The 27,154-nt window shown below is 34.7% G+C and overlaps 1 protein-coding gene across 1 annotated transcript in view; it reads left to right on the top strand.

Moving 5' to 3' along the window:
- Nucleotides 1-1,102: 1,102 nt before the first annotated feature.
- C4H6orf118 (chromosome 4 C6orf118 homolog) overlaps nucleotides 1,103-27,154 on the top strand; it is a 38,285-nt gene continuing 12,233 nt past the window's right edge. The window contains exons 1-5 of the mRNA XM_044671612.1: nucleotides 1,103-1,774; nucleotides 4,738-4,860; nucleotides 5,801-5,860; nucleotides 11,428-11,552; nucleotides 16,295-16,353. Coding sequence (XP_044527547.1) covers nucleotides 1,103-1,774; nucleotides 4,738-4,860; nucleotides 5,801-5,860; nucleotides 11,428-11,552; nucleotides 16,295-16,353 — 1,039 coding nt within the window. The remainder of the gene's footprint in view (nucleotides 1,775-4,737; nucleotides 4,861-5,800; nucleotides 5,861-11,427; nucleotides 11,553-16,294; nucleotides 16,354-27,154) is intronic.

Here is a 27,154-nt window from a genome sequence, read left to right as displayed (position 1 = left end):
AAGGATGGATTGGAGAGAGGAGAAACTAGATGTAGAGAGATGAGTTTTGGAGGTCCAGGAAAATGATGAGGTCATGAACTAGGATTGTGTCTCTGTGAATGAAGAGAATTGGGCATATGTTAGACATATTATTATTTCACTGATTTCAAGAACACACATGGAGGACTGGTCATGGCAAGGAGGTGGGCCACTGCTTCATCAGGGACTAGAGCAGTGATTCCCAAAGTGGGCGCCACTTCCCCCTGGTGGGTGCTGCAGTGATCCAGGGGAGTGGTGATGGCCGCAGGTGCATTTATCTTTCCTATTAATTGCTATTAAAATTAAAAAAATAATTTCCAGGGGCCTAAGTAATATTTTTTTCTGGAAAGGGCGCAGTAGGCCAAAAAAGTTTGGAGACCACTGGACTAGAATAAATAAGGAGAGAATGGAGTTAAAAGGGAGTTTTGAGATGAGGAATAGAGAGAAGATATTGCAGGTGAGATTTTCTTTTGAGAGGGAGAAGGGAGAAGGGGATCTGAGAGACGACAAGGTTTGGGTCCACACCAAATAGTGAAGAGTCTGAGAAAGTGAGCCCATTAATAAAGAATTGGCTTGTAGGAGTAATGGGCCAGTTGAGATAAGAGAACATAAATTTGCAGAGAACAGGCTTAGCATGGCTGTAGGACTCTTCTTTCAGAATTCATCAGGACATGGACTAGGCGTGAAAAGGTTTTCAAATCTTGCCTCTTCCATTTAGTAGTAGTGTGACCCTGAATAATTCATTAAAACTCTCTAAGCTTCATTAAAAAAACAAAGGAGTGGGAGCAGATGGTCTCTAAGGTTACTTCTAGGTCTAATTCTACTGTTGGACTTGAACTCATAAGTCACAAGTTCAACTTTTGACTCCTATTATAAGCTACAATTTTAATACATTTCTAATGAAAAGAACAATTGCTCTACCTTTCAGAGTTGTGGAGAAATGCTTTGTAGACTTTAAATCTGGCATTATTGTTATTATTAATATTCACTGTGCTTTACATTGTAAGCTTTTATGGTAGCTTTTAGATGTTAGATAGTATCTTTTAATGTTTCTTTTTTTGTTTTTTGAACAGTCTGCGTAAGGATGAAAAATTCTACAAGGATCAATCCCAATGAGGGGTGGAAGATATCTAAGCTTCTAAGTGAACTACAAAGAGTCCATAGAGATGATGTTAGCGTTTATACTTCAGGACACCTGAATCCCAGTAAGCTCTATAATCCCATTAAGCACACTAGTTTTTGGACTGGTGCCATTGGGCCACTCAGAAAAAAGACTGTATTGAAAAATCCATTCGAAGATACATCAGCAAAGATGCAAGATGCTTTGTCTGAATTTACCATTAATACTGCTCTGGTCTCAGAAGCTGCTGAACATCCTGGATTCTTGAAGATTTTGCACCCTCAGCTACAAGGCAGTTCACTTCCTTCCCTTCCAACATCTGATGTAGCACTCGAAGAAAAACTGAAAGAAGAGAGAAAGAAGTTACAGACTGAAATGTTTGAAAAAGACCTCAAATTGCCAGAGCTCCGACTGCTTAAGTATAAACAGGTCAAAAATAGTCGCCAGTGTTATAATGCTCCTCTTCTCAAAGATGAATACCAATTTATTAGCACCTATTTGTCTGGTGTGACTAAAAAGGACAAGTTGGCTAAGTTTATGCAATTTCAAAAGGATGTGATTGCAAAGCAAGATCTCCTAGAAAGTGATTTCACTGGATGCAAGGTTGCTTTAGATCATGAAAAGAAGTTGGAACAGGTAAGGAACATTGTCTAGTGTTACTTTAACATCACTCCAAAGTGTTAGGATAACATATACATTTGTGATTCTAAAAATTAGACCTTCTAACCTTTGCTAGTGTGTGACAATGGACAAGTCATCCAACCTCTCTTTGTATACGATTTCTCATCTGGAAATGATGGGAATAATGATATTTGTATTATTTTATAGATGTGAAAAACTTGCAAACTTTAAAAGTATTATGTAAATGTCTCTTATTTTCCTTCCTTTTCTTATTTTTCTTATTGTTCTTCTTTGCTTCCTTTTCTTCCTTCTCTTTCTTTTCCTTCTTCTTGTCCTTTATCTCCTCTTTCTCCTCCTTTAGCTCATTTTCTTCCTCTTCTTCCTTCACCACCATCACCACCACCAAGTAAAATTGACACAAGGGGAATATCTATATTTGAAAGCTGCTAAATAAGCTTTCATATCTTTCTTAATTGAAATTCTTTTGCATGATTCTCCATACTAGCATGAAATAATCAAGCACTCAGAAGACATAGAGTAGAACTTGTATTGCCTCTATTAATAATTTATACTCCAATTTTCTTTCCATTTAGAAATATAATAGTAATGAATCCTTGTAGTTGATAAACATGCATTTATTAAGTAGCTTCCAAATACCAGACACTATGCTAGGCCTTCAAGACAGAATGATAAATAATAAAATATACTAGATTTTACTCAGCTTGTATTCTAGCACTGTCAGTTCACTTCACTTTAAGTCTTTTAATGACATTGGATACTTCTTTTTTTTTACCTTAGACCACTTCAAAAAAAAGCCCCAGACTTTTCTACCTCAGTGACTTTGTCATACTGTATCTTTATGAATTAGTGAGGAAAAGTTTGACTTGATCTTGTATCATTTCTTTACTGATCCTATTTGCAATTATTTGATTTTGTCCTGTAACTGCTGAAGTCATGGTTCTTTGTCTCTGAGCTTATTTCAGAATTCAGCTGTTCAAAAATGGGTTAAATTTAAAAATCTGACTCTCCTGCTAATTACTAATCTTTTCTTGCCTCGAGGAATTTAGATGACATTGGGGGATATGTGTGAATGCAAGGGAGTCAAGCCTAACACCTTTATACAACCTAGCTGCTATCCAAAAGTCCAGCCCGTGAACTCTCAGTAGAGAAGTAGGGGGGGTGGTCATTGTTAGCATTATTACCAAGGTTCCAAGCAATTCCTGTGCCTCCAGTCGGTAACAAGCCACGTTGTGCTCAGTCCCAGGATGTCATCTACCCTGTTCTATTCTTTGTTCTGTACTCCATAAAACCTACAACAGGGGGAACTGTCATTTTTCTCAGGTCTTTGGCATAAATGGAGGCAAGCCATTGAATCATTTATTGGGTCGGAATGCTTCTGTTAATAAATGTTATCTTGTTTAGAGAAAGGTGTCTGAGTTTACGATTTTATTAAGTTTCACCCACAACAGTTGCAATCTAGACTTAATAAGTGCAATCAACACTTAAGAACAAAGAACCTAAAGGATAATTTTTTATTTTGAAAAATATTGTATTTTTCCCCAATTACTTGTAAAAACAATTTTTAACACGTAAAACGTTTTGAGTTCCAAATTCTCTCACTTCTTCTATCCTTCCTCCCTCCTAACTCTCCTCCCTCTCTGAGATGGTAAGCAATTGGAGAATGACTTATTTTTATGAATTTGACTCAATTCTCTATGTATCTGAGAAATTAGACTTGCTATAAATTTCCCCCCCCTAGATTTCTGCTTTCCCTTTAATATTGGTTTCCTTTGTATCTACAAAACCTTTAAAATTTAACATAATCAAAATTAACCATTTTACATTTTATAATGTTCTCTATCTCTTGTTTGGTTCTAAATTATTCTCTTATCCATTTATCTGACAAACAAACTATTTCATGATCCCAAAATTTGCTTACAGCATCACCCTTTATATTTAGATCATGTATCCATGTTCATCTTATCTTGGTATATAATATATTGGTCTATTGCCACTTGCAATTTTCCCCAACACTTTTTGTCAAATAAGGTATTCCCCCACCTACAAGACTTTAAAGAAGGGTGAACTGCAATCAGCTCATATGGGGGTAATGAGTTGATTGACACAATTTTAGTGTGAGAATTTATATTTCAGAAATCTGCAAACACTAAAAACCAGGGTCTAATTTATTGTTTTATCAATTTTCTAGTTGGAAAAAATTACAGAGAAAATGTTAATAATGCTATTAAAATTTTACATACAAAGCAGGTTGTTAAATATTTACTAGCACACTGCTGTCTTTAAGCAAAGACCAGATGATCACTTGACAGAACTTTTGCAAAAGGGATTCTTGTTTAGGTTTCATATTAGGTCTTGTGCTATTGTGAGAAATGTTGTGAATAAGAAGGGAACCACTGAGAGTTTTTAAATGAGGGAGTGAAATGGGCATACCTTTGCCTGAAAAAAAATTGGCAGCTATGTAGAGGAAGATCTAATGGGGATTGATACTAAAAGCAGAAAAAATAATAAGGGACTGTGGCAACAATGACAAGGGAATAAACTTTGGTTGGTAAATTCTAGGGAAAGTTGAGGATTTGAGACCTTTAGAACTGTAGCAAAGTACCTTAGTGAACCAACAGATGGCTTTGATTAGTAGAATATGATTTTCCAAATGACTGCAAAGGGTTCTTCTCTTCTCCCCTCAGTTAAAGACATGAGACTGAAGTTTGGAGGGAGAAAAGGAGGAATTTATAGTTGTCTATATATGAAATAAATAAGTTTAGATATGAATTAGGCTATGGGAATGAAGGAGAGAAGAAAAACGATCTTGTAAAAATATGGTGGAAATAGTTGGTAAATTGTTGAGTATGACAAGAACATTTCTTCTCTTGGGAAACTAAAATATCATAGGTGGTAGGAAAATGTTGTAGGGAGAGAAAGCATCCTGAAATGAATTATTAATTCTGATTTTCTTCTAGGAACTGCAAAAAATGCAAGCTAATCTTCCTCCCCAACTTAACAGACTGAAGGTGTTTGGGCAAACTTTTGAGGACGTTTGTAATAGCTCTCTTCTTTTTGGTGACCTCTTGAAAGAAGTGAAGGTAACATTATGTTATATATTTATATTTTTTTTGAATTCTTTCATTTCCTGAATAATAATTTTCCATCAAATCATCTACTCAGGAAGGCTCATATATCTTCACATGGAATAATCTAAATTGTGAGTAAGGATCACTGAAAAAGATTCTGACTTATGTTTGTCTTCAAGGGGCCAGTTTACTAAATTTGAAGAGGTTCATTCCAAGGTCAACAATAGAATAATGGATTTTTGGTGGTTGTTGATTTTTTCCTCACCATAGTAACTCTCAAAGACCATCAGTGAAGTTATAGATGGATTATAATCTTCATGAGCCAGGGTTTTTACACCAACAAAATCACATTTTTTATATAAGTTTTGAAATATGAGCTAAAGAATTTGTAATTGATTGCCATAATTAAACAGATATTCTTTCTTATATTCCATGGAGGCTTGGGTAATTTAGTGATATTTCATACCAAGTAATGACCCTTATTGCTGAAATTAAGAGTTGGGATGAGAATGTTTTCAGGTCCTTTTTGCATGCAAAGTGGCAACAGGATGCTCATTGCAGAAGGTCCTAGGTTTTAAAATGCCTTTCCATTAATGGCATCCTGGGAACCAAGTCCATCGGCATTGGTCTTCGAGCACAAAGCAATTATATGAGACATATGTCAAGTCATATGGTCCTGATCCTATGAAATACTAGATCAATGATGAGTAAACACTGAAAATTGACAATGGAGAAATATTTTTCAGTGACAGTTTATTTTTTATTTACCCAAATAATAAAATGGTTAAAAATAGGCCATATCCCAAAACATAACTTACTAGTAACGGAAATCTCTGACAGGACGTTTTCACAATGTTAGAAAATTGTCCAAAAGGACTACTTTAATCTCCATTTAGTTGTGTATTGTTTCCTCTTGTCTCATAATAGTTTTCAATGCTTTTTATTCACTTAGAATGAATATGAACTCTACGTAACAATTCTTATGAATTCCCAGTCTTCCTCCCAGTACAAGGTAATAGTTACTCGAGAAAGTCTTAAAATAAGATGTTTAAAGTGTTTAGGTGAATTCCAGTGCTTCATGAATCATTTCTCCCTCATATTCAAGGAAACCTCTTAGGAGTTTCATTATTTGGGGATCTCTGATTCTTAGAATAAGTCTAGTCTGAACTTTGTACTATGGGAAAGAGTTAGCTAAACAAATAAATATGATAAATAGTGCAGAAAACCATTCCTTGTACTTAAAGGAGTAGCTTGCCTTCAAACCTTTTGGCAGCCATCTGCATACAAACCTTCCATACATTAACTACAAATAAATTGTACAAATTCCTTACACCAGGATAATGGTGTCTACTTTGCAACACTGATAGCAGTTATTTCTTGTGATTGTTGAACTAAAAAGAAATTAAAAAGTGTGGTTTGTTAAAATTCTCAGTGTTTTCCCAAGTCGTTTGAATTGGTAAGCTAATAGAAATATCTGACATGAATTACCCAAGGTGACATTTCATTTTTACCTCTCTCTTTGTATAATCCTCCAAATAATAGAAATACTAAAGCTGAGCTAAGTTTCAAGTGCACTTTCAATTTCAAGATGATTTCAAAATGAATTTCAAAGTAAGTAAAGGCAAAGAGAACTACTATAAAGAAATGACAAGGAATCATGGAAATGCTCCATCCTCCTCTGCCCCCAATGCTCTTCTGACACTGCTTAATAAAGACACATTTTGTGATGGTAAACCAGGAGTGCCCATTCTCAGTTATCAGAACTGAATATAATCTCTGGGCTACGTGACTCTGATTTCCCATACACTACTTACTTCAGGGGGAATATTTTGTGAGACAAGTATTTCTTTTAGTTCAATCTTCCAGTCCAGTTAAATGAGGAAAATAAAAAATCATTTGGACTAACACTGCATTTTGCTGGCTAAATTGATCAAGAGCATGGATATGATAAACAAGATTTGGAATTATTCAATTATCAAAAAAACAGCAAAAATGATTTCAATAAACACTTTCCAGGGAAATGACAATCCAGTACCCTCTAATCCTCCCCAATATTTTTAAGAAGGGAAAAGAGAATAAGTATTTATCTAATGCCTACTGTATTTCAGATGCTATACTAAGCATTTTACAAATATTATCTCATTTGCTCTTTACAACAACCCTGCTAGTGGTAGATGCTGTTATTATCCCCACTTTATAGATGAGTAAACTGAGTCAGATTTTAAATTACTTGCCCAAGATACCCTGCAAGTAAGTAAGGCTAAATCTGAATTCAAATTTTCCTGTCTTCAGGTCCAGTGCTCCATCTATGATGCACTTCACTAAAGGAGAGGGGACAACTGGTGCCTTTAAAATTTGCCATTTATTTATCAAAACAAGACATGATGGGGCTTCTAGGTGGCTCAAAGGATTGAGAGCCAGGCCTAGAGATGGGAAGTCTTAGGTTCAAATCTGGCCTCAGACACTGCCTAGCTGTGTGACCCTGGGCAAGTCACTTGACCCCCCACTACCTTGCCCTTGCCACTCTTCTGCCTTGGAACCAATGCACAGTGTTGATTCTAAGACAGAAGGTAAGGGTTACAAAACATTAACAAAAAAAAATCTTCTGCCTTGGAACCAATGCACAGTGTTGATTCTAAGACAGAAGGTAAGGGTTACAAAACATTAACAAAAAACAAACCAAGACATGAGAGGACTTTAGTGGAGGTGAGCATGGGCACCAAAAGGCTATGGCAGAGAAGAGCAAGCTCTAGCCTGCCCTAATAAGGTGTAGAGAGACTCAAGTTAGATTCTTTAAAATCAACAGTTTGGACAGAGTTAAGAAAATTTGAATCCTAGCCTGCTTCTGAAACATACTGGCTCCATGACCCTAAAGAAGTCACTTAATTCTTCAACATCCCAAACAACTCTCTATAACTATAAATAAGTTACTGAGCTGGTACCAACCTATCCTAGCACAAGGAGCTTTCTCACTCTTTAGTATTCCTTTGTAAACACAGGACCTATCAAAAACTTAAATCATTTTAAAGGAAATTCAAAGAAGTGTATAATTACCTTAATGGATGACCCTTTCAAATTTAGCATACCATACATGAGTGTTCTTTGACTCAATCAAGTCATAAAATCTAATATCTAAACAATAAAGATCTGACTTTTAGAAGCTACTTCTAAAGGGAGGAATCAAGTATTTATTTGCTCCAAATTAATTCCTAATCTATTATACCTGAGATGATGAAGGAACTAAGATTTATTTCCCATCTCTATAACTTGTAGTTCTCATCAACATGGTAGCTTGGGAGTCAGAGGAGCTAAGTGTAAATCCTGACTTTGACACAATTTTTCTCTTAATGCCCCTGTTTCCTCAATTGTAAAAATGAGGAGATTGGATTAGAATACTTCTAAGTTCTCTTTCAACTTTAAATCTGTGATCCTAACATCTATTGAATTCTACTATATTTTAATAGAAGGAAACCCTTTTCCCCCTATAAACTCCATTCAGCTTATTCTTAGTAATAATCAAAAACATGCTTTCTTAAAAATATAATAATTATGTTATATATAATTATATATAATATATAATAATATAATAAATAATAAAAACATCCTTCTCATCTGCTCTCCCTTTTCTAGCTGAAGATACTGGTTTAATTGCATCCTTTACATCACTCCCTTCTCTTATTATTTTGCAACCCAGAAATCCCTGCTAATAGGTTTAGGTCTACCCAACTTGTACTCTGAACTTTCATTATCATGAGAAATCGAGTCCTTGGAAACATCTACCAACGAGTCATAGATCTTTAGAGTAGGCATCGTGGAAAATGGGTTGGGAAAGGAATCGAAGTCTTCTTTTTCCCACCTAAGCTTTATCTGAAACACCAAATAATACATAAAATAGAAGAATAGGAAGTGGGGCAGTAGCTATGGCTAGAATGCAATGCTATATAAAGGCCTTATTCTCATAAAGTTATGGTAAATGAAAATCTGTGATTGTAAAGGTATAGTGTGGCTTCATCAAGAATAGGTCATTATAGAGTAAACATTTGCTTTTTGAAAATGTTACTAGGATGTTAGATAAGGAAAATACTTTGTACTTTGTTTCTAAGTAAGCAATTGTGTGAATTTAGTATAAATTGTACCCAATTATTCCATTTGTAAACCAAAATTGAAATCAGACCTCCCTTTGACTGGCCTTGCAGGGATGGCTTCATGGCATTCTGGCACACAGGTGGCATTGCCTGGAGTCAAGAATCAGACCTGGAGTGAGGGTTAGCCCATCCAAAACCAAAACTGTCTCTATAAGGGAAAGAACATAAGAAGCTCATTCTCTCTCTCTCTGTCTCTCTTCTCTCTCTCTCTGTCTCTCTCTGTCTCTCTGTCTCTGTCTCTGTCTCTCTCTCTCTCTCTGTCTGTCTCTCTGTCTCTGTCTCTGTCTCTGTCTCTGTCTCTCTCTCTCTCTCTCTCTCTCTCTCTCTCTCTCTCTCTCTCTCCCCTTCTTGGCAGGCAATGATTTATCCAAAGCTGAGGAAGCATGGAAATGGTTTTTAATTAGAGTGGTCAGGTTATCATGTGTGATTTTTCTCTCTCTCTAACCTTTACTAATAAAATACAGTCTCCAGAGAATTTTATCATAACACAAAGTTTTAGAAAAGCTCTTAAACAAAGTTTATAATGCTTTTGGTGTGGATAAGATAGATGTGAATTAATTAGTCAGGCACTCAATAAGCATTGATTAAAAGTCTACTATGTGCCAGGCACTGTACTATGCATGAAGCTTAAAAAATATATAGTCCATACCCTCAAGGAACTCACCACTGAATGGGGAAGACAATAAGCAAACACATAAATATAAATACACAATGTACAAGATAAATAGTAAATAATGTTTAAAAGGGAAGGCATTAAAATTAAGAGGTGTGGGGAAAGGCTTTCTGAAGAAGATGAGATTTTAAATGGAACTTGAAGGAAGCCAAGGAAGTGAGTAGATGGAGAAAAGGAAGGAGATATGAACTATAGCCAGAGAAAATGCCCAGAGATAAGAAATGATTTTGTTTGTGGAACAGCAAAGAGGCTAGAGACACTGGATCAAAAAACACATGACTAAGAGGAAGATGTAAGAATGGAAAGGTCAAAGTTATGAAGGACTTTAGTCCTAAATGCAGTAGGTAGCTGCTGGAATTTTTTGCATGTGGGGAGGAGTAAGATGGTTGGACCTGTACTTTAGGAAAATCACTTTGGAAGCTGAATTGAGGATGGACTGGAGTTCGTGAAATTTGAGACATGCAGATTCATCAATTAGATTACTAAAAAAAAAGTCTAATTATGAGGTGATAAGAGCCTGCATCAGGGTGAAGGCAGGATCAGAGGAGAAAAGGAGGTTATATTTGAGAGACAATCAAATAGTTAATGGGACCATTGCTTTATAGATTTTGGGTCAGCCAGGTGGCACAAAGCTAAATGCATGTCTAAGGCCACATTTGAATTCAAGGCTTCCTATTTCCAGGTCACATCCAGTGAATATGACTACCTTAGCCATGTCACAGTTGGTCAGTGTGGTACAGTCGATAGAGAATTGGCAGTGAAGCCAGAGAGACTTTGGGTCAAAGTCCTATCTCAGAAATGTAAAGTGAATGTAAAGTGAAACTTTGTCATGTAAACCTCTTTTAAACTTAAAAAAAATACCTCTCAGTGATTTATGCAGCCTCTAAGATTATAAATTGCAAAGAAGATACAGATTGCCTTGCTAGAGGGAGTTTTCTTGCCCAGAGGTTTCCTCACACCAATGAAATCCAAGGTCCCTGTTCAGTCTTTCGGTCGTGTCCAACTCTTCATGGCCCCATTTGGAGTTTTCTTGGCAAAACTCATTTGACTAATGGGGAAATTGAGGCAAACTGACTTGCCCAGCATCCCATAACTAATAAATGTCTGAGGTCAGATTTGAACTCAAATCTTCCTGACTCCAGGCCAATTATCTATCTATTGTGCCACCTACCTACCCAGTTCCTGTCCCTATTGTCATATAATTGTTATTGTGTTTTAGTAATGCTTTGCTTTATTCCTATATACTTAGTTTTAATATCATAAACACAAGACTGACTAGCAAATGAAACCCTTTCTCAATTATTTCAATTCATAAATATAAATAAACTTTAATGTAAAAATGCATATTTTTCTAATATTTTAAGGGAAAAATAGCAACCTTTAAAGTTTCTCAAAAAATCCATAGGATCCTAAATTTAGAACTGAAAGGAAACTCAGAGGTCTTCTAGGTCAACCCCATTGTTTTCCAGGCAAGGTAACAAACTCCCATTCCATTGAAGTTAAATGACTTGCTCAAGGTGAGTTGGGGGCTATGTTTAAGAGCTACACTTTAACTCCAAATCCCTTGACATCAAATCCTTCTCATTGTACCTAGCTTTTTAATAGAAAGCTTCTTATCTCTAAATGCTCCACAAAGCATATGGTTCTCAAATTCTAGTGAGGCAATGGCATATCTTGAATAAAGAATGAAATTTAATTTTTATGCAATTTCACACGTACTCTTGGATCTCATTTTACTCCTGTGTATGACTACGCTGCCAGAATTTGATGTCTCAAGTAAAGGGCATGGAAAAGAGAAGCACGCTGACTGCAGATATAGAAGAAGCCAGAAAAGAAGTACAGAGGCTCGTGAAGGTAGCCAGAGAGTCTTTGGAAACAAATGAGCAGTGAGTGTCCTAATATTTGATGTTTTATTCTTTACATAACTTCTTATTTTAAAAAAATATATTTTCATGATTAAAATCAAATGTGCAAATCTTTAATGTTGTCCATGCTTTTATCAAATTGTTAGACTCCTGTGACCTCTTTACCAAGTGATTACTCAAATACTGTAACTTGAACTTGCTCTTGATACACAGTCTGGGCAAGTGCTAGATCCACATTCAGGGGAAGACTGAGGTGGTATCTTGGTTGCATTCTCCCTGGAGAAATAGGTGATGGGACCTTTTGGATCCTTTGTTGAATGGTTACTGTTTTTAAGCATATACCACAGGGTATCACTGTCCTTTCTTATGTTGGATCCAAGGTAAGTGGAGATACCCCCATTAAATCAAACATACAAAAAGCTCTTTCATAAAATCATATACACTCAGTCCATTTTCTTTTCGCAAAGGAGAGGTCTAGTGTATCCCTAATGATTTTGCAAAAGGGTAAGAAAATTAAACTACTGTTTTCTGCCATAATAAGAATCCATTGAGTTTGTCAAAATTCATTTAGATTTAGTCTTGCATTTTAAAAAATCACTAAAAATGGGGGGCAGCTAGATGGTTCAATGGATAGAGTGTCAAACCTAGAGACAGGAGGTCCTGGGTTCAAATCTGCCCTCAGATACTTCCTAGCTGTGTGATCCTGGGCAAGCCACTTAATCCCAAATGCATAGTCTTTACTGTTCTTCTGCCTTGGAACTCATATGTTGTATCAATTCTAAGACAGAAGGTAAGGGTTTAAAAAAATAAAATGACTCTCAAACGGTTGTCTGTCTGACTTTAGAATTCTACTTCTTTCAAGGAGTTGTCTTGCGAATTCTGTTTCCATATCTTCCACATCTATCCCTTCCTCTTCATTCACATGGCTACTTCAGACACATAACTTCTTATCTAGGATATTGCAGTACTCCATTGTTTTATATTATTATTTGTTCATATTATTGCCTCCAGGATCATCCCTCTCCAACTCATCCTCCCAGAGATGTCAAAATAATCTTCCTAAAAGACAGGCATTTTATTACTTCCCTGTTAGAAGAACTTTAATAGTCCCTGTTGCCTGTAGGATAAAATACAAACTCCTCATATAAGACTACCTTTCCAGATTTATTTCATATTCTTTCTCTTCATACGCTCTGCATTTTAGCTTTCCTAGTTTATTAGTTATTCCCAAATTTGGCATTCCATGTCTTGCTTCCAAAGCCTTTCTACAGACTACCATCATTCAAGCATGTCCTAAGTGTTAAATTGGTTCTTAGTATAAGCCAGACACTGTGCTCAGCTCTGAGGAATCTATGAAATGCCTGGCATAAACACCCTCAATATTCTACCTCTTAGAATCCAGAGCTTCCTTCAACCTCAGCTCATGGTCCCTAGTTGTGATTATGTCCTTTTTTGCATCCTCATGGCAATTTTCTGATGCATTTCATTTTAAGGTATTTATTATAGTCTACGTTGTCCAAACTGTATTTTTTTCATGGATTTGTTCAATCTAACAAGCATTTATTAAACATCTACTATCAAACTATTAGCTATAGCTCTTTGAATTAAGCTGCTCAACCAGTTCCAATTCCATCTAATAGTACTATTGTTTAGTTCATATCTCTCTATATATTTTCAAAAGAGTAGTGTTATCAACTGCTTTGTTATAATACAGGTAAATCATATCTATAGCATATTCCTTATCTACTAGTTTAATAATAACCTGTCAAAAAGGGAAATAAAATTAGCATAGCATGACATGCATGTTGAAGTTCTGTTATTTCTTTCTGACTGCACTTTTTTATCAGACATTTACTAACTAGCCCTCTAATAACAGGTTTTAGAATTTTGCCAAGTAATGAAGTCAAATTCTCTTACTTATAGATCATTGATTCTTTCCTTTGCAAAATAGGAAAACATTTGCCATTCTCCAGTCCTGCAGAACTTTTTGGAATTGTCTCAAGTATCATGTCTTTTTTTAACCACAAAACTCTAGGATAGGGTTTATCTAATAGAATGTAAATTTCCATTTCATTCCTTGTGTTTATGTCAGTACCTGGAACACAGTACGTGCTTAATAAATATTTATTGATTTTTGGATTGATTAATTGATGGGGGCCACCTGACTTGATCTCTGCAAAGGCAGATAATACTTGATATTATCCTTGATAAGATGGTGCTTTCTTAATTGCAGGAACCATTTCCTCGTAGCCATTTTTGTTCTGTCATTTTTACTCAAATGACCATTGTCCTTGGCAGAGAAAAAGAGATGAAAAATATTTAGTAACTCTGACTTTTCTGTTGTCACTTATCATTTTCTAATATACCCTAAGGACTAACTTTTATTTAATTCTCTTCTTTTCCTTAATATATCTTCCCTCTAAAAACCCATCACTTTTAAAATCGTCCTTAGCTTCCCTTACGAGTTGTTCATTCTGAGCTTTTACTTTCTGATGCTGTTTTTTTTAATTTTTGGAAAATTTTATTTAATTATTTAATTTAGGCTATTTTCCCATGGTTACTAGATTTATGTTCTTTTCCTCCCTTCTCCCCAACCCTCTCCTATAGCTGGTGCACAATTCCACTGGGTTTTACATGTGTCATTGATCAAGACTTATTTCCGTATTATTGATATTTGCACTAGAGTGATCATTTAGAGTCTACAACCCCAATCATATCCCCATTGACCCATGTGATCAAGCAGTTGTTTTTCTTCTGTATTTCTGCTCCCACACTTCTTCCTCTGAATGTGGATAGCATTCTTTCTCATGTCCTGGGTCATTGCATTGCGGCTAGTAGAGAAGTCCATTACATTCAATTGTGCCACAGTATATCTGTCTCTGTGTATAAGGTTCTCCTGGTTCTGCTCCTTTCACTCTGCATCAGTTCCTAGAGATCTTTCCAGTTCACATGGAATTCTGCCAGTTCGTTATTTCTTTGAGCACAATAGTATTCCGTCACCAACAGATATCACAATTTGTTCAGTCATTCCCAATTGAAGGCCATTCCCTCGTTTTCCAATTTTTTGCCACCACAAAGAGCGCAGCTATAAATATTTTTGTGCAAGTCTTTTTCACTATGATCTCTTTGGGGTACAAACCCAGCAATGGTATGGCTGGATCAAAGGGCAGGCAGTCTTTTTTAAGTCCTTTGGACATAGTTCCAAATTGCCTTCCGGAATGGTTGGATCAATTCACAGCTCCATCAGCAATGCATTAATGTCCCAATTTTGCCACATCCCCTCTAACATTTATCTGTTTAGGCAACTATCATTTCCCCTCTTTATTAGAAGAATTTTTCTTTTTTATTTCAAAATTTCATTTTTGAGAAAATCCCTTGTGGAAATTTAATCCAGAGAATCCTGATCTTTCTCTAAACAATTAAAACTCTGTTTCAAGTCTAGGGCACATGCCAGACTATTAAGAGATTTCTTTCTCCATATTAATTTATTCTTTCCTTCCTTCAAAAAGTATTTATTCCTTATCACAGTTTCTAAGGAACTGTCGCTTCCTTCCGTATGCTATTATTTTAACCCTAGCACCAATTCTTCCTAATTTGAAGGAATCAGATCCATAATAAATTTCCTAACTGTAAACTTTACCATGATTTGAAGCATTAATTCATATTTATAGTAATCCAAATTTTGGGAAGAATGAGAGCTCCAGTAGATGTGTTGATAAAAGTCTTCCTTGACTACTATAGGATACATTTTTTTTTTTTTGGACAGGCTTGTGATTTTGTTCCTAAATTTTTCATCTATTTTCCTTTTTTCCCTGCAGGATAGTCTATAGTTTACTCTAATCACAATATCCTTTCTGCTTCTTCCTTCATTAATCTTTACCCACATGTTGTTTCCCATATTTTCTTGCTGTTTCCTAGTTTTTCTCAAATGAGCAAAGCATCTTCATATACAAGTGTAACCTTTATAGCTATACTATTGTCTTATTAAAAAATTAGTTATATTAAGTCACAGTCATGTTTCTATCACTGATCTCATCCAATCAAATCTTAGTAATAAGGACAAATTAGTGTCCCTAAATCATGTTCTATAGTTCACCTTGCTTATTATCCACATATTGTGTATTTTTATGTCAACATTTGAGACCATGGATACTATAAGAACATCCAAATAATTTGTCTCTTGCTATTTCTGAGTTTCTCTATTACTACTCTTCCTACATTTTAACTACTCCTGATGGATATATAAAATATATAAAAAATGGATATATGGATATATCCATAAAAATGGATATATCAATTTTCTATCTCTCTACTTTCCATTTCAATTTAGAACTATTTTTGATAACATTTTCAAAACTCCAGAAACAATATATTCTTATCAGACCTTGTTAGATTCATGAGAACTATAGCCAGAATCCTGTTTATTTCTGTAGGGTCCTAAATAATGCCATTTAACATCATTTTCTTAAATGTTTGTTTACTCACCACATTGATGAACTAAAAATGAAATGAAGTTATTCTTACTTTAAAATATTATCTCTTTTAACTAGTGGAATATATATTTGACTATATTTTTCAATGTTTTATTGTCTTCATTTTTATGCCAAATTTTTATTATTTTAGCATTGCTACCAAAATGCCTCATTAATTTTGAAAAGTTGAAAGCATTAATTATTTCATAGTAATTTACAAACAAAGTATAGAGTAGGAAAAGCATAGAAGTGATCTAAATTGTTATTGACCCTTCTTTTTTGTATGTATAGGCTCCGAGATGAATTGAAAGCAGAAGAGTTACTTGACCAAACTTCTGCCACCATGGAAGGCAAGTAAATGCATTTTTCTGTGGCTAAGAGTAAATATATGAAATAACTACTTCAGATATCTTATTAAACTTTAGGGCCTCTATGAAAGTTTTTAAACTATTTGAATGGTAAGAAAGAAAATATGCTTTTTAATTGATTACCTTTAAGCAAGGCACCGTTCTAAATACTTTACAAATATCTTTATCCTCACAATAACTCTGAAAAGTAGATACTCTTACACATACACACACACACTCACACATATATATTATATGTGTGTAATGCTTAAGTGACTTCATTGATTGGTTGATTGTCACATCTTTAGTGATTGTCTGAGACTATTTTAATTCAGGTCTTTCTGACTCCTGCATTCTATACCAACAAGCCATATAAGAATGAGTGATTATTATAAATTACAGAATGGGTTTGCCAGCAGACTACAGTCCTACATTCTCAAAACACCATCCCTTTATCCTATGATTGTTATCTAGCTACCACTTATCTCTCTCTTCCTTTTTATGGCTAATACCATGAGGAAGCTGTCTCTACTCCATGCTTCTACTGCTTTTTCTCATACTTCTAGTTATTCTACATTATGGCTTCGAGCCTCATCATTCAAGCCTTTTGTATAGTTATCAGTGATCTTAATCACAAAATCCGGTATCCTTTTCTCAACCCTCATCCTTCTTGACTTCTTTGCAGATTTAAAAAAATATATCTTTATTATTTCTCTTAGAATCAATTTTATGGATTGGTTCCAAGGCAGAAGAGTGGTAAGGGCTAGGCAATGGGAGTTAAGTGATTAGCCCAGGGGCACATATCTAGGAAGTGTCTGAGGTCAGATTTGAACCCAGGACCTCCTGTCTGTAGCCCTGGCTCTCAATCCACTGAATGACTCAGCTGTTCCCTCTCTCTGCAGCAATGTCTAACAAAAAAGTCCTGACTTAAAGACTCAGTTTAATATCTTGCTTTTATCTCAAGCATTTCCTGCTTCTTCCATCCATCAAGATCTGGGAAATATGTTTTGTCATTGGGCCTCTTGGAGTCATGGTTCATTATTACATCGATCAGAGTACTTAGGTCTTTCAAAGTTGTTTTTCTTTTTCATATTGCAGTCCTTATAATCATCTATTTTGCTAATTATTTTCCTATGTAACTATGAATATGTTATTTTCATTTCTCATGGTGCAATATTATAAAAATGCATTTGTGTTGCATAATATATTTAGACATTTCTTCAATTTATGTGTCCCTCCTGAATCATTGCCTTGTTATGACTGAGGGACTATCAAAGCTCCATAAAACTATGAGCTCTGCTATGCAGGGTTACCCAAAATGGGGAAGTGACAGTGGAGAGTTCTGTTAAAAGGTGATCCAATGGAGAAGGAAATAACAACTCATCTTTTCCAAGAATACTGCATGGAAAGGATTAAAATAATAAAATATATGACACAAAAATATGAGACCCCCAAGTCAGAAAGTGTCCAATATGTTGCTGGGAAAGAGTGGAGGACAACTACAAGTATCTACAGAAAGGATGAAATGGCTGGGCCAAAGTTGAAAGCAAGCTCAATTGTTGATGTGTCTGGTGACAAAAGGAAAGTCCAATGCTATAAAGACCACTATTGCATAGAAACTTGAAATGTGAGATCTGTGAACTTGGAGAAGTTGGATGTGGTCAAACAGAAGATAGAAAGATTAAATATCAACATGTTAGCTATAAATGGACTTAAGTGGAAAAGAATAGGTGAATTTAATTCAGGTGATCATTATATATATTATGGTAGGCAAGAAATCCTTAGAAGAAATGGAGTAGCTCTCATAGTCAATAGAAGTGTGAGAAAAACAGTGCTGGAAATATAATTGCAAAAACGACAGAATGATATCTATTTGAATCCAAGGCAAACCATTCAACATCACAATAATACAAAACTATGCTCCACCTTATGATACCAAAGAGGCCAAATGCCTATGAAGACAAATAGCTTTTCTAGAAATAACACCAAAAATAGATATTATATTCATTATACAGGTTAGAATGATAAAGTAGGAAAAAATAACAGGCAATGACTTTGGAGTAAAAAATGAAGCAGGGCAGAGACTATTGGTTTTGTAGAATTAACTTGCTCATTATATCAAGCACTCTTTCTCAACAATCCAAAAGATGACTCTACACAAAGACATCACCAGATGAAAAATATCAAAATAATATTGATTACTTTGTGACCAAAGGTAGAAAAGCTCTATTTAGTCAGTTAAAATAATTTTGGGAGCTATTGGTCAGATAATAAGCTTCTTGTTGCAAAATTCAGACTTAAAGACAAGAAATTAAAACCATCAGACCACATAAGTATGAGCTAAATAGCATACCCTATGAATATGAAGTTGATGTGCATAGATTTAAGGGATTAGATCTGGTAGATGGAATCCCTGAAGAACCATGGACAAAGGTTTGCGATACAAGAGGCATAAAAATATCAAACCATTCCAAAGAAAAAGAAGAGCAAGAACTGATGAGGCTTTAAAAAAGCCAAGGAAAGAAGGAAAGGAAAAGAAAAAATCCAACTGGACATTGAATTTCAGAGACCAGCAAAGAGAGAAAGTTTTCTTATATGAGTAATGCAAAGAAATAGAAGAAAACAATAGAATGCGAAAGACAATTTGTCAAGAAAACTGGAGATATCAAGGGGGCATTTTATGTAGGAATGAGCAGGATAAATCTTAACAGAAGTAGGAAAGATTAAGGAGAAGTGCCAAAAATATACAGAAAAACTATATAAGATGTTTACGTCACTGATAATCACAGTGGGGTGGCTAGTGATTTAGAGGCAGATATCCTGGAGAATGCAGTTAAGTGAGCCTTAGAAAGCATTGCTAAGGGGGCAGCTGGGTAGCTCAGTGGTTGAGAGTCAGGCCAAGAGACGGGATGTCCTAGGTTCAAATCTGACCTCAGACACTTCCTAGCTGTGTAACCCCGGGCAAGTCACTGAACCTCCATTGCCTAGCTCTTACCATTCTTCTGCCTTGGAGCCAATACACAGTATTGTATTGGATGGAAGATTAAGGATTAAAAAAAAGCATTGCTAATAATAAGCTGAATGGAGGTAATAAAATTCTAGTTTTAATTATTTAAAATACTAAAATATGATGCTTTTAAAGTGCTGCAAATATGGAAAACTCAATAGTGGCCACTGGATTGGTAAAGATCAGTTTACTTCCTAATTCTAAGGAAGGGCAGTGCCAAAGAATATTCACAGAATGTTCAGAAGGGAGAGATTAGGAATGGAAGAGATTAGGTACATACTATAATTTTGTCAATGATTATAGCATTCTAGTAATATTTGGTAAACTCAAAATTCCTAGTTTTTTGGGTAAGAACTCACTATTTGACAAAACTGCTGGGAAAACTAGAAAACAGTAGTGCAATAACTAAATATAGACCAATATCTTATACCTTACACCAAGAAAAGGCCAAAATGGGTATGTGATCTAGAAATAAGCATATTAGGGGAACATGAAACAGTTTACCTATAAGTTCTATGGAGAAGAAAATAATTCATGATGAAATAAGACAAATATTAAGAGATGTAAAATAATTTTGATTATGTTAAATTAAAAAAAGTTTATATAAACAAAACCTATGCAAACAAGAAAGGAAATGGCAAACTGGGGAATTTTTTTGGCACATTTATCTTATGAAAGTCTCATTTCTTAAATATAGAGAACTGAGTCAAATTTAGAGGAATATAAGTCATTCCCCAATTGACAAGTGGTCAAAGGATATGAACAGGCAGTTTTCAGATGAAGATGAAAACTTCAGATGAAAAATGCTCAAATTCACTATTGATTAGAGAAATGCAAATTAAAACAATTCTGAGATACCACCTTATACCCATCAGTCTGGCTAATATGAGAAAAAAGGAAAGTAATAAATGTTGGAGGGGATGTGGGAAAATTGGGACACTGTTGCAGAACTATGAATTGATATAAATATTCTGGAGAGCAATATGAAACCATATCCAAAGGTTCCTAAAACCATGCATTCTCCTTTTATCTAGCAATTCCATTACTGTTTTGTATCCCAAATAGATCAGAGATAAAGGGAAAAGACCTATCTGTACAAAAATCTTTTTAGCAGCTTTTATTGTAGTGGCAGAAAATTGGAAACTGAGTGATTGTCCATCACATGGGGAATGAATGAAAAAGTTATAGTATGTGGTTGTAAATGTAATCCTATAGCACCATAAGAAATGGTGATCAGGATGAATTCAGAAAAATCTGGAAAGACCTATATGAATTGATGCAAAATGAAGTGAGCAGAACCAGGGAAACAACATATACAGTTACAGAAATATTATCCAATATCAATTGTGATGCACTAAATTATTATCAGTAAAGCAAGTTCCCAAAAAATGTGATCCACAGCCAAAGAAGGAACCATTGGAGTATGATTGTAGATCAAAGCATGCCATCTCCCACTTTATTTTTTTTCATATATTTTGTATAGTATTTGTGATGTGTTATTTCTGTGGTAGCATGAGTAATATCGAAATATGTATTCTGTGAAATCACTGGTTTAACCTAGATCAGATTATTTATTGTCTGGGGAAGGAGGGAGGGAGAAAGAAAATCTAAATCCTAAAATGTCAGAAAACAATCATTACAAATTGTTTCTAAATAAACTTAAAAACTTTTAAAAAAAAGAATAATAGGATCATTTTAGAACAAACTTGAAAGACCAACATAAACTGATGCAGAGCTAGAAGGACATTGTTCACAGTAACAGCAATATTGTACAGTGATCAGTTGTCCAAGACAGTTCTGAAGGATTAGGACAAAGAATGCTATCCACCTCCAGAGAAAGAACTGATGGGGTTTAAATGCAAATTGAAACTTATTATTTTTCACTTTATTTTTGTCTGTGTATTTTTATTTTGGAGTTTTGATTTTATATAGTATTCTCTCTCAAGAGGATCAATATGAAATATGTTTTGTATAATCATACATGTATAACCTAGATCAAATTACTTGTAGTCCTGAGGGAGATGGAGAGAAAGGAGGGAGGACAAAAATTTGTATCTTATAATTTTAGAAAATATTTTGGGAAACAAACATTTTGGGGAAATAAGATATTAAAAGAGTTGGACACTACTGAATAACTGAACAAAAACCAATTTATACTATACATCTTCTCTTCCTGATTCTTAGCTAATACAAAGCACATTACTTTTAATAGCTTTTTATAATATGAATTATTTTCCTGTTTCTTATCTCTTGGGGATATGCCTAATGCTGGTATTACTGAGTCAATGCTTTATTTTGTAATTTTTTAAAAACTCTTACCTTCCATCTTGGAGTCAATACTGTGTATTGGCTCCAAGGCAGAAGAGTGGTAAGGGCTAGGCAATAGGGATTAAGTGACTTGCTCAGGGTCACACAGCCAGTGTCTCAGGCCAGATTTGAACCTAGGACCTCCTGTCTCTAGGCCTGGCTCTCAATCCACTGAGCTACCCAGCTGCCCCCTATTTTGTAAATATTTTTATGTAAAAAATTTTATGTAAAATGTGTTATATTTTAAAATATATTTTAATATATTTATATAAAATATTTTCATGTAAAAATTTTGAGTATAGTTAAAAGTTGCTTTCCAGAAAGGTTGGATCCGTTCTTGACACCACCATAAAGACTACATGATATATGCATAAAAACTGTTGCTATTATATTAGGTTGATTGTCTTGATGCCATCATGTTAGTCGCCCCAGTTATTCTCAGCACTAGAACTCATTGAAGGATCATGTCTCCCAGTGACTTGTCTGGCTCATAGACCTTACTTAGACATAAACTGAACACTGAAATAAGGACTATTGACATTTGTCCCTACACAGGGGGAGTGTGGCACTGTGAGCCCAATTGGGAAAAGCAAGGATCAATAAGGGAACACTCTGTCATCCCAAGAGGGCTTACCCTGTGCTAGAGGACCATCACAAAATTGTCATAGACCACCATGTCAGTCTAGTAAAGCTTATGATCTCACAGTGCTTTTAAATGCATAAAATGAAATCTACAAGATTTGAAAGGAAATCAAATATATGGAAATACAGCTAATATATATATGTATATGCATATATACATATATATATATATATATACACATACATATTTAACAATATTCCTGAACTTCAGATTAAGATGAAGTAGAGAGTGAGAACACAAAAAGAATTATTGTGAGGCCAAGTGGGACAGACTAATTGAATGGTGTCACTTTTTGGAGGACCTTGAATGCTATCCAAAACCCATCCTGTGGCTACCACCATAATCTGAGAGTTTAGAGGTTTTTTGTTTGTTTGTTTTTCCTGTTCCAAGCTTCCCTGAATTGCTGAAGTAATTTCCCAGATTTTAGCTTCCTTCTCAACCACACTCTCCTTTTTCTTTTGAAATACTTTTTGAATGTTTTGAAATACTTTTGAAATGAAATACAAAAGAGCAAAGATTAAAGTCACAGTGTCTGCATGTCAGTTATTTCAATCTCCAGTGATGGCTTCTAATCTGAAGGGGGTAATTTTTCCCTTCTCAAAGGATCGTACTTCCCCCATTCCAATTAGGTGTCTGGTACTTTAGTGTTTGGGGAATGCTTTGAATTAAATGGCTCCTTAGCAATTATCACTCTCAGAATCAAATACTATTCCATCCTATCACACACATATCAAGGAATTCACTCATAGTGCTCAGCAGGAAAATACACACACATATTTATACATACACAGAAATAACATTTTAAATATTGTGGATAGGCATTCCACTCAATGAGCATATTCTCTGAAATGAGAATGGGAAATGAAATTGCTGTTCATTCAGTCTGTCTTAAATCCCTGAGTATTTCTCCAAGCTGTGTTATTCTAGAATTTTCCTTCATCCTACCTAGAGACAGTTTATTCATTATACTTAAAGTAATTTTCCAAAAGAAAACATTAACAAATGAGACAGATGACTTTAGCTACCCTTTTAGCATTTAGATAAGCAAGAAGGCACCTGAAATGTTTCCTTTGATTTTCTGATATATGAATAGAAATCCTGATTTCTGACTTTTTTGTTAGATATTGCTTAGTATAAATTTACATACGTTTTCCCCAAAAACAATAATCTCAGATCTATATTTTCCCATATTACCTTCATTTAAGAAACCCAAGCCGCTTTCTTGATATAATTGTTTAAAGTCAGCTAACGTACATTATAGGCAATTTGTTGAATTTTCAAAGATAATTTTTGACTATATAAACTTGTCATCTTCTTTGATGATTTTATTTATTTTTTAATTTCTAAAGATGTTTGATTTTACCAATTACATATAATTTTTCTGACTTGTGAGTTTTCTGAAGTTATATGATCCAAATTATCTTCCTCCATTACCCTCCCCCTCAGGAGTTGGTAAGCAAATTGATCTGGGTTATACAAGTATTATCATGAAAAAGATATTTCCATATCATTCTTTTTTGTAAGTGAATACTGATATAAATTTATTCATTTATTTAGAATATTTTTCCATGATTCCTGATTTTATTTCCTACCCATCCTCCCTCTCTTCTCCATGAGCTGAGAAGTAATTCTACTGGGTTATACATGTATCATTGTTCAAAACCTATTTCTAAAGTATTTATATTTGCAGTAGAGCAATCCTTTAACACCAAAGTCCCATCATATCCCTTTCAAACCATGTGCTTGATCATATGTTTTTCTTCTGCTTGTCAACTCCCACAATTCTTTCTCCAGATGTGGATAGCGTTCTTTCTCTTATCTTCCTTGATATTGTCCTAGATCATTTAAGAAAAAGTCTGTTACATTCAATTGTACCACAGTATATCAGTTTCTGTGTATAATGTTCTTTTGGTTCTGCTCATTTTACTCTGCATCAATTCCTGAAGGTCATTCCAGTTCACATGGAATTCCTTCAGTTCATCATTCCTTTTATCACAATAGTATTCCATCATGATCAGATACCAGAATTTGTTCAGCCATTCCCCAATTGATGGACAACCCCTAATTTTCCAATTTTTTGCCACCACAAAGGTGTAGCTATAAATATTTTTGTACAAGTCTTTTTCCTTATTATTTCTTTGGGGTACAAACCCAGCAGTGGTATGAATGGGTCAAAGGGCAGTCATTCTTTTAAAGCCTTAATTCACAACTCAATAAGCAGTGTATTTGTGTCCCACTTTTGCCACATCCTGTCCAACATTTATCGTTTTCCTTTGCTACCATATTGGCCAATCTGCTAGGTATAAGGTGGTACCTCAGAGTTGTTTTTATTTGCATTTCTCAAATAAAGAGGAATTTAGAACACTTTTTCATGTGATTATTGGTAGTTTTGATTTCTCCATCTGGGAACTGCCTATTCATATCCCTTGACCTTTTGTCAGTTAGGGAATGGCTTGATTTTTGATAAATTAGACTAAGTTCCTTATATATTTGGAAACTTAAACCTTTGTCAGATAGTTTTATTATACATTTCCCTCCCCCCCCCAGTTTGTTGCTTTCTTTCTAATTTTGGTTGCATTGGTTTTATTTGTACAAAACCTTTTTAATTTTATATAATCAAAATTATTTTATATTTTGGAATGTTCTCTCTCTCTTGCTTGGTCTTAAGTTCCTTCCTTTCTCACAGATCTGACAGGAATGCTATCCCATGCTCACCTAATTTATTTATGATTTCATTCTTTATATTCAAGTCATTTACCCATTTTGATTTTATCTTGGTATAGGGTGTGAGAAGTTGATCTAGATCTGATTTTTCCTATACTGTTTTCCAATTTTCCCAGCAGTTTTTGTCAAGTAGTTAATTCTTGTTCCCGAAACTGGGATCTTTGGGTTCATCAAACACCAGCTTACTGAAGTCATTTACTCCTAGTCTAGTCCATCAATCCACCCTTTTGTCTCTAAGCCAGTACTATATTGCTTTGATGATCACTGCTTTATAGTACAGCTTAAGATCTGATACTACTTGACTGCCATCCTTCACTTTTTTTCATTATTTCCCTTGATATTCTTGATCTTTTGTCCTTCCAGATGAACTTTATTATAAGTTTTTTTCTAATTCTATAAAAATGTTTTTTTGGTATTTTGGTAGGGATGTCACCAAATAAATAATTAATTTGGGTAGGACTGTCATTTTTATTAAATTAGTTCATCCTACCCATGAGCAATTCATGTTTTTCCAGTTATTTAAATCGAGTTTTAATTGTGTGAAAAGTGTTTTGTGTTTGTGTTCTGTAAATACTTTTGCAAAAAGCCATTTTAGACCAGCATGATTGCCAGTTACTGAGTTAGAATACAGAATGCAGAGATGTCATTGAGCTGGCATGAGACCAAAAGTCAGTTGAGATGTGCCTATAAGAGGAGAGAAACTTAGAACATCAGAATCACAATTCTGAGATACTGGTGGGAGGGCAGGATCATCTCAAGATTGTCTCTTTAGCTAGGCTACTGAGATCTGTTAGGATTAGGTACCTAGGCTGCTCATTGGTTATTCTGTGTTAACAGTGCTATCAACATCCAGCCTTAGTCATCATTCAACATCCATATATAAATCTACTAAAAATCAACAAGAAGATCAACTATAAAATCAAAATCATCTTGAACTGAGATAAATCATTAAACAATCAGAGTCCAGCCTCTGGCCTGGTCAGGCAATCTGCCAAGGCAGGCTTCAGGATATCAGCTTCTTTAGGAATCTACTGAAGATTTAGCATAAATTCATTATGTAGAGATAAGGTTTTATCTCTATAAAATTTTTTATTTAGATTTAGGATTCATCCTTAATCCCTTTTTTCTTCACTATTCACCCCAATCTTTCCTTTACCTTATTTATCATCATTAAAATAGTTAATATGAAAGAAACTGATACTGACCTGGTTTATTCTCAACATTCTGAGGGGAAATCTGTCAGTTACCACTTCTCCTGGACATTACTGAAGACATCTTTAAGCTTACTGATCTTGTAGATTTAAATTTAACATTCACAGTGAGAAATAGAGTTCAGGATATCAGAGTTTATTACACTTGAATTCATCTTATAATCTAATTACTAATTGTGGGAAACCAGTCACTCTCTCATTAGTTAGTGGTAATAGGTGGAGACAAGTGAGCAATGTACCCTGTCAACTGATTCATCACAAACCACATTCAGCTGCAGGGTCACTAAAGCAGATTCAAAGTAAACTCATTCTCTAAAAAACAGAAGTCATCAAAACAATATGGTACTGGTGAAGAGACAGAAGGGAGGTTCAGTGGAATAGACTTGGGGTAAGTGATGTCAACAAGACAGTCTATGATAAATTAAAAGACCCAAGCTTTGGGGACAAAAATCCACTATTTGACAAAAAATGCTGGGAAAATTGGAAAACAATATGGGAGAGATTAGGATAAGATCAACATCTCACACCCTACACAAAGATAAGTTCAGGATGGGTGAATGACTTGAATATAAAGAAGGAAACTATAAGTAAATTAGGTGAACACAGAATAGTATATTTGTCAGATCTTTGGGAAAGGAAAGATTTTAAAACCAAGCAAGAGTTAGAAAAAATTACAAAATGTAAAATTAATAATTATGATTACATTAAATTAAAAAGGTTTTGTACAAACAAAACAAATGCAACCAAAATTAGAAGGTAATCAACAAATTGGAGGAAAAATCTTTATGAGAAAAAACTCTGCCAGAGGTCTAAATACTCAAATATATAAGGAGCAAAATCAATTGTACAAAAAAAAAATCAAGCCATTCCCCAATTGACAAATGGGCAAGGGACATAAATAGGCAATTTTCA

The sequence above is a fragment of the Gracilinanus agilis genome, chromosome 4, assembly GCF_016433145.1.
Source record: "Gracilinanus agilis isolate LMUSP501 chromosome 4, AgileGrace, whole genome shotgun sequence".
NCBI classification, from domain to species: domain Eukaryota; kingdom Metazoa; phylum Chordata; class Mammalia; order Didelphimorphia; family Didelphidae; genus Gracilinanus; species Gracilinanus agilis.
Note: the sequence above shows the minus strand (reverse complement) of the source record. Positions and strands in the feature narration are given on the sequence as shown.